General features: G+C 46.2%; 1 protein-coding gene across 2 annotated transcripts in view; it reads right to left on the minus strand.

Annotated features, from left to right (window-relative positions):
• Positions 1-455: 455 nt before the first annotated feature.
• ZNHIT1 (zinc finger HIT-type containing 1) overlaps positions 456-14,370 on the minus strand; it is a 35,611-nt gene continuing 21,696 nt past the window's right edge. For both annotated transcript variants that reach the window (XM_078669459.1, XM_078669458.1), the window contains exon 5: positions 456-2,045. In XM_078669459.1, coding sequence (XP_078525585.1) covers positions 2,024-2,045 — 22 coding nt within the window. In that variant the 3' untranslated portion in view covers positions 456-2,023. The remainder of the gene's footprint in view (positions 2,046-14,370) is intronic.

Raw genomic sequence — 14,370 nt, forward strand, 5'->3', positions numbered from 1 at the left:
TCTTCATCAGGACAAGGACAAATGAAGCTCATTCATTTTTTTGTAATTCTGAAATGTGATGACAAGATTTTAATAGGATCAAAATAATTTGCCACTTTACTTGTGAGATGAGCACATGATAAAGATTTGTTCAAAAGTAATTTCCGCACATTATTATTTGTGCCCCATATACTCTTATCAGTAAAACTGCATTACTAATGCAAACAGAGTGGCCATGTCAGTGGAAAATGATCAGAGTGTGCAACCACACCATGCTTTAGTCACAGGTTTGTGACTGTGTACCCGATAAGGCACCACGGGACACATTCAACACCCTTGCCACTTGTTGAACGGGAGCAGCTCATTTGCTACCCTAGGACTTCAGTGATGTAACGCTGATGGAAGCAACCCCACTCTGAAAATTGTTTCAGCACCAGTAATGAAATGTTTCTACCAATTTTACACCAGAGCCCCAGTTAGCAGCATAATGCACTTTATTTCATAAACATCAGTAACATTGCCCCTCTAATAATGGATCATTTGAGACAGAGGGCTTCCAGTAACGTTTTGAGATGAAGACCCACCTCCACTTTGAGGACGCCTTGCCTATTTCCAACATTCAAATCCATCTGTGCTTAAGACATTATGAAATAATCATTTCTGCTTTGTGCGCAGTTGGTCGAATACAGCCAGAAAGCTTTCTAGTTCAACCTGCCAAATAGGAGTAAAAGAACAATGTGAAGAAGCAGGAGGCTACAGATAGACAAAAAGGTACAACTACGTCCGCAATGTTGCTCCTGCAGCTACCGCCGCATGATGACCAGAGAAGAACACAATCCCATTGCCGAGAGGTAAACACAGCCTGTATTCCTCTTATTTACACGAGTTGGTACAGCAAGACAAGAATAAGTGTCGATTTTTCATTACACTCTCTTTACCTTAACTCCTGCTGCGCATGTGCATTAGCCCAGTACCCACAATAGACATATAAGTTAGAGTGGAATTAAAACTTACCTAATTTGAATTGATTGAGAAAAGAAATATGTAAAAGGATGTAGTTATTGTTAAAATACTATAAGACAGACCTGATCAACCATCCTCAATTCTTAAGTAAGTTTCTTCTCAAAATGCTTTAGACATCAACACGCGCAAGCAGGTAAAAAGTGAGAGCTCAAACAGGCGTAAGTTATGGCGGACTACAATGCAGCCAGGTACTCGCCACCATGTGCAGTGAAGTCTACTGCTAGAGGTAATGGGATTGTTCTAGAGTGCATAATACTGGACTTGAAGTTGCTCTCTTTCATTCCTAACAACTTTTTGGCAAAACTTATAAGATTAAATCTAGTTTTGAAACTTTTTTCTTCTTTTTCAAGGTTTATAACAGCAACACTGTGGAGACCTTGAAGCTAGTAAGAATGTAACATGTACCTAACGGATCTAGTGAGAAATGGAACTGGTCATTTGTTTTTGTGAAAAGTAAAACCAATTTCATCACCGCAGGATCCTTTTGCGTACTTGATATTAGCACCACTATTTAGTAGCAACATGTGATGCATGTCTAATTAAATCTAGGCTACCAGTGATTATTTATTCCCTGTGTGTGCACCCAGGATATACTTGTTCACTGAAGCCCGATCAGAAGAAGAAAACCCTTTTCAAAATGTCCAAGCAAAAGAGCTGGTCACAGATTGTCCCAGGCAACAGCAAGGCATCCTAAACGCCCTTTCAACACAGCTCGGTACACAAATCGCCGATTCCGCAGTGGCCCGCTTGCGTACCAAACTTTTTTTCCATAGATGTAGATTTCCATAAAATAACAGAGGTAAACGCAATTAACTGCAGAATCCTTCGCGGCTGACAAATGCGTGAGGGTGGGAAGTTCCTCTATTTTGGTTTCTTCACCAATTGTACTGTGTAATGAAGCAAAGCCCCAAGTCCAACAATTTCCATCATACTGCGAGGCTATATCCCAAACTAGGCAGTAACAACCAACACCGAGCATACCAAAGGGCTATCTCAAAAGTGGAGTGCGGAATTGTCACAGCTATACAGTCCACTTTAGACATCTGTGAAAGCAAGAGGACAAAAAGAGATCAGTGATTGAATAACAGTGACAGACGGTAAAAATCCATGGTACCACTATCTATCTATCTAAGCTCCATTTCCCAGCACCCTGTAATAGGAGAGTAAACCAAAGAAAGGAACTCAGCTCAAGAACATTTATCTTGTAAATTGAAAGTTTAAGAATAAATTTGACATTTGAGCGGTAGCACAGCAAGGAATTTGAGATCTAAAAGGGATTGGCCAATGCCTACGGATGAGAGTAAAAAACAAACAATCTGGAGAGGACAATGTATATTGGCAGAAAGATGTTTTTTACTATACCTAAGAAGATACAACTATGTCATTTACCGTGCTCATCATTAGAAGTGGCTAACATTTCCCAGCATAAAAACAAGAATAGCATACTTGGACCATTCCCAGACACAATATATTCCATAGCAAACTTGCTTCCACAAGGGGTTTTGGTCTCATAAATCAACAATATTTACAACATTTAAAAAAAAAAACGATTAAAACATTGCAACAGCATACTATTAAATTTCTTTTTTAAGCTTTGCACATTTGTTAAAGATGTTATTTAGCAGTTTTAAAAGGATTGGCGTAGTAAGTGAAAAAGGATAAAAAGTAACTACTTTAAGAACTGCCAAAAGGTGGTGGTATTTGAAAAAGGATATTTATTTCAATATGGTGTAAACGAATGTTACACTTACCTATAGGTATATGTGCTCCTGTAAATGGTGTCCACATATTTCTACCAGTATTTATGTAAAAATGTGTGCACACAGTACGAGATGATACAAAACACAATCAGCTTGTTTTTGATACCCATAATTAACCTTTATTAAAAACATCTCAATTTAAGAGTGTTGGGGATAGACTGTAGGATATCCGATTGTGTTGATTATATTGGTAGGAGAGACAGTATCCTATACCCCGGAACCTCTCTCTCCCCTTCCTGGTCATAGAATTGTATTCTACGATTAGATGTAGGTATCTAGCGGTCTCCTTCCTACATAGGTTGGACACTGAATTTGACCAGTTCAGTCAGTCAATAGTCTTTGTTCGGTCATAACAATGGCCATAAAAAACAGATTTAAAATACATTATACATCATATGATATTTTAGGATACAAAAAATTAAGAAAACAAAACAAACCAATTAGCACAAATTTAAAAACATCATTAAATAGAATTTGCGTATACATTTAGCAAGTGATATATAAGTGCTTTATGAGCACCCGGGGAGACTAACATTTGTTTAAACACTACTGATAATCTCATCAGGGCTAAAAAGAATTAAATATTCTTATGAAGCATACCTGTGCCTCAGTTTTATTGCAGACAAGATATAGTTGAGGACGGAGAAGCAGACTGTAGTAGTTTTTAAGCATTTTAATAAGATCAGCCCTACTTGGTGCGATGTAAAGTGCTTGTTCTTTAAAAGTGGTAGTAAGAAACATCTTCTCAAGCTGCTACATAGTGTGCAAAAAAGCATAAAGTGCACTGTTGTTTGGGGCAAAGAGTTATTGCAAGGGCAGCCTGGAAGGGATTCAAACCAGAAGCCAGAGCGCGGGAAAGCAGCCAGATAATGAACTGAATCTAACCTGGGCCTTGTGAGGAAGATCTTGCAATTCCAATCTCTTCATTCATCCTGAGAAATTTTTCCTCAACTATGGCCTTAGCCTGGGGATCAATACTATCTGGAAAAATCAAAAAGATAGACCAGGCCAATATAATTAAAGCTCTTCCTAACGAATGATAACCAGGGGAAAAAGGATCTATTGTCCAACTTCAGGCAATCGCTCAGAATATCTCTCACATTGCTTGCTTGTGGGGTACTCCAAATTTTAACCCAGAGTGAAAGTGGGGCCATTTTAACTTTGCCTTCTGAATAGCCCATATATAATTCACTGAGGGAGATAAAGCTTTGGGTTGATTTAGGGATGGCCAGTATCCAGCAGAGTAACTTCTTTTTGAAGGCCTGCATTCTAGCTGGTGCTTCATGACCCCATACCCTAGCTCCATGTCTTTCCACTCTCAGACATTTAGATTTATATAGCTGGGTCATTTCTTTGATCTGCCCAATTTGTCTGCGGATCTAAAAATAAATCAGTTATAGGAGGCAGTAAAACCAGTGCATCATTTGCCAAAAATATAAGTGGGGTGGCCCAATTATTTTATAGTAGCTCACATCTGGCACTGTTGTATGCTGGAGTTGCTGAATCCCAGGGGTGTATTGTCTTGGTTCTACTTCATGCCTCTTTCTTTCACCACCTTACACTTGTTGTTTCTTCATCTCACTCTAAGGGGTGCTTTTTATCCAACTCTTCTCCCTATGGCACGGTAGTCACTGTTTTCCTTTCTTACTTCTTTCTCCTTTTTGTGCCATTCCATTTGTTGCTCTGGGTCAAATGCAATGATAAAAAAAATTCCTGGTGCCCCAAAAAACAACTGCTAGTGCCTACCTCTATAAGCTATTGGAACATATTGCAATAAAACTTAGATTATTCAAGTACACACATTTAACTCCCTGGGTATCCTCCTTGAAAACAGGAACACTTGGGCACCTTATTACTTTCGAAAAGACAGGGTCAGCCATGGATTTCAGCACCAAGGTTGGCAGGAAACCAATAAAGGCCCTGCTTCACATCCATAAAGCCAAATGTGCAACTGCTACATGTTATGGTAGTGATATTTTGGGGTATCGGGATTGCAGTCATTCAGGTTGGAGAGAACACGTTTGCTAGGAGCCTGCAAAGTTCTTCAACTCAGGTTTAATTGAGAAGAGAGAATACGGTCCAGGAATCCCTAAGATTGGATATAAATCCCAAATTATGTATTTGTTTGGAGGAAAGTCGGCTCAAGGCTCTGGACCTTTCCAGCCTCTAACGAACAAAGTTAAGCAAGGGCTGTGAGCGTTTAATCCTCCATACCAATATTTGTATTCAATCCCATCAAAGGGCTGATTTTCCTCATTTATTAAAGATACTACAGTGCCAGTTGGTTTATATGAGCGGAGTTCTTTTTATTGATGTCAATACAAGGTTCCATCCACTTTTTGCTCATTTTTCATTTATCCACTATTGCAATTGGTTCGCACAACAAAGGACAGAACAGCCGACACGTGTTTCGCCCTGTTTGGCGAGTCGAGCCAGGGCTTTCTCAAGGCTGTTGATTAAAGAGAGCAAATGTAAATGTAGGATCGGCCATACAGGAAGACCGAAGGAATAAAAAGAGATAGTAGGTGAGCAGTGAAGCCTGATCCCAAATCCAGTGCTATATTGCAACGCATGCTTTCTCGTGTTCCGTGCCCGAATATAGAGAGTCATGAGGATTCGAAGCTTAAGTTCGATATTTGGACGTTGTGACCAAAAATAATTAAAGAAGTCTTATGTAGGAACTGCAGGATGGAATGTAATCAAAAATAGGTACATGTAGTGTATTCAAATGCAAAATCAAGACAGGAGAAAAGAAGAGGAGAAAAAGGGATAGAGTGCTGGCAAGCATCAATGCGCTTTTTGTTTGGAAGTGATTATGAAGAGAAAGTAGAGAGTACTGAGTGCACTCTTGGTTTGAGTACGAAGTATATGCATGCATGGTAAGAATCTCAACATGCAAAACCATGCTATCTTTATTCAAAGCTGTGCAGAGCAGGAGAAAAACAATTACATGTGGGCATAGTATTGCATCAGCCGCTTTTTCCACTTTTCTCCCTTCTATCATACTTCCCAGTCTCTACAGGATTATCTTTGAGTCATGTACACATTGCCGTGCAGTATATTGTCTTTGAATGTCCTTAGCATGACACAACTTCTCGGCATTTATTACAGATCGGCAGTACATCAGCCATCTGTGAGAAGTTGGCCTGATAGGTGATGTTTCCAATTCTGGAACCACCGGTTATCAGACCAAACAATCCCTTATGGTGTCTGGTTGTAAGTCAACCTTATTAGACAAGCTATCCTAGGGGTAGCATGGACTAAGCAGCCTAAAGGCTTAACTTAAGAGGTTGTGTTAAGCGAGATGTTTTACCACATACAATCCTGCAATATCAAATGAAAGGACACCACACAAGTATATATTATAAAAATATATGTATTTATTACTAAAAACAATCCCAAGTATTCTTTATGAATAAAGGGGCACAAGCGTTAAATCAAAAGCACAGTATAACATACAAAGTTGCACAAATATGGATGAGGGCGGGGGGCCACTCAAACCATATACTAAACAAGTGGTATAAGAGATACCAATCGAACAGTGGTTAGGCCTAGGGCCTAGGGAATCGCTGGGAGCAGTCGGGACAAGCAATGCTGAAGTCGGGAAAAGCCCGCGGGATTCGGGTGCAGTGCAGAAAGCGCACGCATGCACCAATGTTAACCAATGGTGCGTAAAAGTTGTAAAGTTAAAGTTTAAGGACACTTCCGCTGAACCTAGAGGAACAAAACTTAAGACACAGACCCTAGAGATGTGTACCAGTGTGGGAACACCGGCGGAGCAAAGTTACCTCACCCACAGGACGCGGGTGCACAGGGTCGAAGTTGAGTCGGGTTTCGTCACGCAGGCTCTTGGTGCTTGAAGCTGAAAGGGCTGCAGGCGGGGTGAAAGAGAAGTGTCCGGTGGAGTCCAAGGGTGGACTCAAGTCGAAAAGTACCTGAAAGCAGAGGGGACAGAGTCTGGGTCACTCAGCAGTGACCAGGGTGGAACCAGGACGGAACCAGGCAATGTCGGGCGCAATCAGGTGGTCGTCGAGGAGCTTCTCTCCGCTGTCACGTGGGCTCTGGGGCATCTACGACGTCCAGGAGCAGGTCACGATCTGTCCCACGCAGGCTCTCGCCGTCGGCGCTGTCGGCTTCAAGATTGGAGCAAACAACACTTGGCAAAAGCAATCCACGCGGAACCGGGAGATTGCTTCTCACTCGAACCAGGAGGGTCAGAGTGGGAGCTCCTTTTCAGGGGAGCTGGTGCAAATCTGGAGCAACCAGAATCGCAGGTCGAATTTCAAGTTTCGTCGGCACAGGGGCCACAAGCCGGCTGGCAAGTGACCGGGCCAACGCGTTGAGCCAAAAGAAGCAGAAGGGCCCCACGCAGCACTCGTCGAGTGTGGAGGGCTGAACTTCGGTGCAAGTGTGGCTCAGGGTTGGGGCTTCTCAAACCCCGGTGTACAGCTTCGAGGGTCACTCGTGGGCTGCTCGGTCAGCGTCTCGTGGTCTTTCCAAGATGGCGTGCCCCACGCTTCCGGTCGCCTCCACGGGTCTCAGCTCTGCAGGGACAGTGGATCGGGCTGTTGGAAGGCAGGCAAGCTTGATCTCGTCGATCTCTGTCGCTCGAGTTCCGGCGGGAACTGCGACAAAGCAGACGTCGATGGCTGGATGGTGCCTGTTTGCACAGGGTGGTCACTCCTTGACCACAAGGGAGATTCTTCGGGCTTCTACGTCGAGTAGGATGTCGAAGGGTCCAGAGTTTCGTTTCTTATGTTTCATCAGGATAATCTGAAGTGCATTGGCACTGCTCCCAGTCTTATACTAATTTTGGGGGCTGGATTACCTGCTAGGTCCCCTCCTATGGGTGGGATCCAGGAAGTGGGTGGATACACCCCCTTCCTTTGATCCAGGCCGCCCTGGCACGAGGGCTGGAGTGCCCCAGAACCGGTTTGGCCGGATTATGCAAGGGGCAGCCTTGTGCTCCCCATGCAGTGTCTGGTTTCTTTCAAACCTCCCTGCTACAATCCACTATCTCCTGTCTGGGGGTTTGTAACACCTCCCTGCGACAGGAAACCCTTTGTCCAGGCCCCATTTGGCTGAGTTTCGGTCAGCTTCAGGGGGTCAGACTCGTGTCTGTGGCAGAGGCATCCATTTTGTGGATCCAAGGTCCTTTTAGAAATTAACCGCATTTAAGTAAAGTAACATGTCTTACCCCTCTAGAGGGGTGGAATGCTATCCCCGTCGCCAGAACTGGCGAGGGGATAGTATTCCAAATCGTATGACACCTTACACGACATGTTTTGATAAAGCCAAACCAAAGTTGCTATATAACCGCGAGGATTATAATGCACTTAAGAGTATATGGTATGGCATTATCCTGAAACAGCTTAGGGAGTTGTTCCCGACGGCTGCAGACAGGCTCAGCTCATGCTAGAGCTCCATCTCACATTAAACCACGCACTCTGCCTCCAGGATTGATAAGGCCTTCCATAGGAGTGGCTCACAGGTTTATATGTGTCCAGATATAGGTTTAGATATAGGTATACTATATCTAAGCAAGGGGTGATTACACCACCTTACCCCAGCTGAGTGATCAGCCAGTTGTGTCAATTTAAGAACCAGCCAGGGGTGGCAAAAGATATGCTGCAGCCCCTGGTAGGCCTTGGTGGCACCTATGCCCTGGGCACCTATAGTGCATGGTACAGGGGCTGACAAGGAGTCCATTTCCAATTGTGGTATGTACCTAGGGTACATGGAATCCATTTTACAGAGAGAGCAGATGGCCTGGGGCCCTGATTAGCAGGGAACCAGGTCAACTAAGTCAAAAACCAGCTAAACACAAGGCAACAAATCTGGGGTAACCATAGTCAGGTAGCCACCTTCCTACACCATCTCTTTCAATAATTCTGTAGGAATAAACAAAATAACTCATCCAACTTCCCGCCCCCCTCCCTCCACCCCCCACCCACGTACTAACCCCTCCCGTCTCCTGGTGGGCACTGGATCCCTTTGATCTGACCCTGATCGTCTCTATCTCATGTGTACCTGATCGTGTGCTGAAACCTTTGTACGTCGTGCCGGCACTTGGGAGCTACCGATCCTCCCAGACTGACCCCCACACTGTTCACTGCCCCTGTGATCCATGCTCTGGTGCCGAGACTAGGTCTATTTCTTCCAGTGTCAATAGCATGACCTCCCAGTCCTGTGATATAGGATATTTCTGTTCGCCCCGCGCCTCCTCCCGTCGGAGAGCTAATCCCTCTGCTCGTCCCCATTTCACTACCTCCGCCTGCTATAAAGGTGTCCCCGGCGGCCTAGGGGATTTCCACCTCATCGTTAGCGCTCTGACCGCCAGTAGAAGTGCCAGATCAAGCAGTTTCAGCTGGACCTTCAGTGACTTAGATCGCCTACGGAACCCCAGTAGACAGGGCAATGCTTCGTCTGGCACTGGCAACTGCGTGACTATCCGTAGTGTCTGGCACACCTTTGACCAATACCCTCGTATTCGTGTACAGGACCAGACTATATGGAGGAACCCAGCCTCTTCTTCTCCACAATGTGGACAACAGTGAGGGGAGTTCGGAAACATTTTATGTAGTCGTTTGGGGGTCAGATATGCTCTGTGTAGGACCATCATCTGAATAAATATGAACTTAACATTCCGTGAAACCCTCTTGGGGTGTTCCAGGATCATCTGCCACTCTTTCTCTGTCAGTATCGTGTCTGTGTCTTGGACCCAGGTATTCTTAAGTGTCGTGAGTGAGACTGCAGCATGCGTTCTAACCCCCGTATATAACCAGCGGACCAGATGTCCTCCTGCTCCCATGTAGTATAATAAATGAACTAATTCATGTTGTGCAGGTTGGAGGCGTTGTGGCGCCCAGGTGGTTCTGATGTAATGCGTGACAGAGGCATGTAACAAGTAGAGTCGGGGGGGGCGCCTGTGACCTGCAAGAAGGTGTCATGATCAAGTAGGGTATTGTCACCAAAGAAGGCACCCACACCCGCTATTCCAGCTGTTTCCCAGGGGCGCAGTACTCTGTCCGTGATGCTACCCTGCGGTGTTGGGATTCCCAGCAGGGGGATATTAGCCGCGTATGCTGTAACCGACGAGGTGTATGTCAGGGCTTTCCGCGAACACGTCAAAGCCGTGCGCAGAAGCGGATGGCCGTCTGTGGGGATTCGGCTTCTCGGGATTAGGAGGGCGTGAAGTTCTCCCCGGCTTAGCTTCTCCGGTGTGTAGTCAATTTCGTAGAGATTCCGACCCGCCGTCCAGTAGGACAACCACTGGAGCTGGCTAGCATAATAATAAGCTCGGAAATCGGGGGCCCCCAATCCTCCTGTTCTAGTCCCCAGCTGTAATTTGCGGAGGCTAATCCGTCTCCTACCAGCACCCCAGATTAAGCCAACTATGAGTGTGTTAAGGGTATCAAATATTTGTTGAGGTAGGATTACAGGGAGGTTAACAAAGAAATACAGCATTCAGGGAAGCATTACCATCTTGGATATTGCAATTCTGCCCATTACAGATAAGGGCAGGGCAGTCCAGAAGCCCACAGAGCTACGAAGACGTGCAATGGCTAGTTTAATGTTCCCATCAATTTGATCATCATGTGACCTATACACCTGGATCCCCAAGTACTTAAATGTAGTCTGAGCCACCGGGATGAGGTAAGCTCCGAAGGGGATGGAGGCCGGGCTTGGTGTGTCCCTGAAGTAGAAGCCATTCGATTTGTCTGGGTTAATGGCCAAACCAGAGATCCTCTCAAAGCGGTCAAAAATCTCATATATAGCAGTGTGGTCCGCCTCCAGGTTTTTGAAGTATAATAAAATATCGTCCGCGTAGATCGATATCAGGTTATTCGTACCTCTAATCGGGATTCCCAACTGCTCTCCCCGGACCAGGACAGCGAGTCAAATGCCTGTCTGAGATCTAACGCTATACAACCTGCCCTGGGGAGATCCCGTGGCGTAGTCGTCATGAGTGCGAGCAACCGCCGTGTGTTCAGAGAGGTGCTCCGTCCTGAGAGGAACCCACACTGATCCCGATGGACTAAGGTAGGAAGATACGTTTGCAATCTCAAGGCGATTGCCTTGCTAAGTATTTTATACTCCGTGGAGAGCATCGACAGAGGCCTATAATTTGACATATCCAAGGTATCCCTACCAGGTTTCGGTATAGAGACGACCAGTGCCTGCATCGTCGATTCAGGCAGGTGTCCCTCCACGAGCGCCGTCTGGTATACTTTTTCCAAGACCGGCACCAGGGTGTCAGAGTAGGTCGCGTAGAACTCCACCGGGAGCCCATCCATACCCGGCGTTTTATTGCGATTGAGGGATTTAATGGCAATCCGTATTTCGTGCTGTGTGATAGGCCCTTCTAGTTCCTGCCGGGCGTCAGCCGACAAAGTCGGGAAGGGGAGGTCGTTGAGGAATTCGGACACTCGGTCTAGGTCTTCCCCATCAGAGTGGGCATACAGCGCGGTCAGATGGTCGTGGAACACTCTGTTGACCTCCATTTGCGTACGAACCAAGTCGCCTGCTAGCGTACGTATTTGGGTTATCACCGGGGGGTCAGGTTTGTCCCGCACAGGCGTGCCAGTAACGCCCCTGATCTGTCCGCCTCCGTATGTTGTCGGCGTAGGTATTCTCTATGGTCTATGACTCGCAATGTTTCCAACGTATCGGCATGTTCTACATTCTCTTTTTGTAGCTCCCGCCTCTTCTCAGGGTCTACGCTCACTTCCCTTTCAAGTATCTTTAACCGATCTTCTATCCTACAGAGTTTCTGGCGAATTTCCTGTTGGGCTCCCACCAGTTGGCCTATTGCCGCCCCTCGCACCACAACCTTCATGGCGTCCCACACCACTACATTAGAGGTGGCGGAGTCCCAGTTTTCTATAAAATACTTACTCAGGGTATCGGACAAGGACGCCCTGAAGGGGTCGTCTTCTAGGAGGAGCGGGTTTAAGCGCCAAGTAGGAACCGGGGTCGGAACTTGGCCCCATAGGAGGGTGAACGACAAAGGTCTGTGATCCGAAAAGGTTTTGGCTAAATACTCTGGATACCCCACCCTCAAGATCAGTGACGCGGAGCACAAGAACCTGTCAATCCTAGTGTGTAACATGTATATATGTGAGTAATAAGAATATTCCTTTGTCTCTGGGTGAAGTGCACGCCAGATGTCTGCCAGTCCCCACCCTGCCGTCCACAACAACTCCATCAGTCGGGATACCCCAGCTATTTGTAGGGGGGGTGCGATCTGTCCCGGTCTAAATCCAGGACCATGTTCCAGTCACCTCCTAAGACCCAGGGAATGCCCGCCCAGTCCACAAGCGCCAGATCAATTGTCGTCAAACATTTGTCCTGACCAAAGTTTGGGGCATAAATACAGCCAAGCCCTATCAGGGTACCATCTAAGGTGCCCTTCACCAACACGAAGCGGCCCTGCTCATCCACCTTTCGCTCCAGCTCTTCGAACGGTGTTCCGTGCCTGACCCAAATTGTCGCCCCTCTGGAAAAGGCAGAGTATGTCGTAGAGTAAATAGTGCCTCTCCATTTTTTTCGCAATTTTAGAGCTTCCGAAGCAGTAAGGTGGGATTCCTGAAGGAAAGCGATCTGCGTGTGTTGTCTTAGTAGGAAGGAATGTATTCTGCGTTGCTTCTGCACCGCCCCAAGTCCCCGCACATTCCAAGTAATCAGTTAATAGGATCCTACAGTGTCAGCCATACTCATTCGTGTTCCAACTCAGGAGCGTACTGAGGCCCCTAACATGATCCCTATGTACTAACCACCAGGAGACTACCCGCCCCGATTCCCACTTAAAGAAATGAACTGAAACGGCGCAGCATATTAACAGTGCTGGGCCCAACAACCAAACAGCACAACAAGCGACACCCCACACTGTGAAGCCTTCTCTGCCTTCTTTAAGCTAAAGACTGACAACATAAGAAATGACCTCATCATGGATGTGAGCCGACTCCCCAACCACACCAGAATATCTAACACTCAGCCTAAAAACAAGGCATCCTGGCAGTACTTCGATACCTACTCGGAAGAAGCAATACACAAACTGCTCTGCACCTTGAAGCCCTCTAATCACCTCACAGACCCTCTACCTGCTAATGCTGTAAAAGACTTCATCCCCTTGCTCCTCCCTCTCTGGACCAAAATCATCAACAGCTCCCTACAACAAGGCCTCATTCCAGACTCCCTCAAGGTAGGGCAAGTCACACCTATACTCCAGAAACCTACAGCAGATCCGTCTGACCTAAACAATTACCGGCCCATCACCAATATCCCCACCCTGGCCAAACTGCTGGAGAAATGTGTCCAACTCCAACTAACAAAACACATTGACCATTTTGACCTCCTCAACCCTCATCAATCAGGCTTCCGAGCGAAACATAGCACGGAAACAGCTATGACACACATAATTGATGACGCCCTCCAAATTCTTGATCACAATGAGTCCTGCCTCCTCATCCTTCTCGACCTCTCGTCAGCATTTGACACGGTCAAACATGAGAACTTACTGGAGCTGCTAAGCACTAGAATGGGTCTATCGGGAACTGTTCTCAAGTGGTTCTCGTCCTTCCTCCACAACCGGTCTCAGAAGTTCAAGATCGACAATGTGCTATCTACACCTGTGCCTGCAGACCTAGGTGTTCCACAAGGATCCTCCCTCTCCCCCACACTGTTCAACCTCGTCATGGAACCGCTCGCCACCTTGCTCCAAGCTTCCAATGTCCAATTCCATATGTACGCTGACGACACACAACTTTACCTAAAGCTACAATCCCCGGAAGATATCAAACATCTGAATTCCACGCTTATTAACACTCAATCTTGGTTGGCCGATAATCACCTCAAACTAAATGCTCTGAAAACTGAGTTCCTACTCATCTCACCCCCGGCGAAAATCTCCACCACCCAAACCTGGCTCAATAACCTAACAGCATTCAATGTCCAACCGACCATCGTGGACTCGGCGAAATCCCTAGGCATTACACTCGACGCCAAGCTCAACATGCAGCAGCACGTTAGCAAAGCCACAAAAGGAGCTAATTTCCAAATCAACACACTGAGGAAAATTAAACCCTTCCTCCCGGCCGAAGACTTCCAAACTGCCGTACAAGCCCTAGTCATCCCTAGAATAGACTACGGAATTGTGGCCCTCAGCGGACTCCCGCTATCCACAACAGCACCCTTAAGAGCCTCCCTGAACGCTGCCGCGAGACTCATTACTGGCTCAAGAAAACATTCGCATATAACCCCAGACTTAAAGTCTCTGAAATGGCTGCCTTTTGAAGCCAGAATACAACTAAAAATTGCAGTTATGACACACACGGCCGTGCACCACAATGCACCCAACTACCTCACTCAAAAGTTATCTATATCAAGAGGTTCTAGAGCCAACAGAAGTACAAAAAATCTACTCCTGAAACCTTCTAGATTTCGGAAAGAGAAAACATACAAGCGCTCCTTCTCAGGAATGGCTCCCAGGATCTGGAATGCGCTCCCTCCTGAAACTAGGCTTATCTCCTCCACTGCACTCTTCAAGAAAGAGGTGAAAACCATCCTTCTGGCCAAGATCTCCTGAACCTAATAGGTGCTGGATCAG

The sequence above is a fragment of the Lissotriton helveticus genome, chromosome 12, assembly GCF_964261635.1.
Source record: "Lissotriton helveticus chromosome 12, aLisHel1.1, whole genome shotgun sequence".
Lineage (NCBI taxonomy): Eukaryota > Metazoa > Chordata > Amphibia > Caudata > Salamandridae > Lissotriton > Lissotriton helveticus.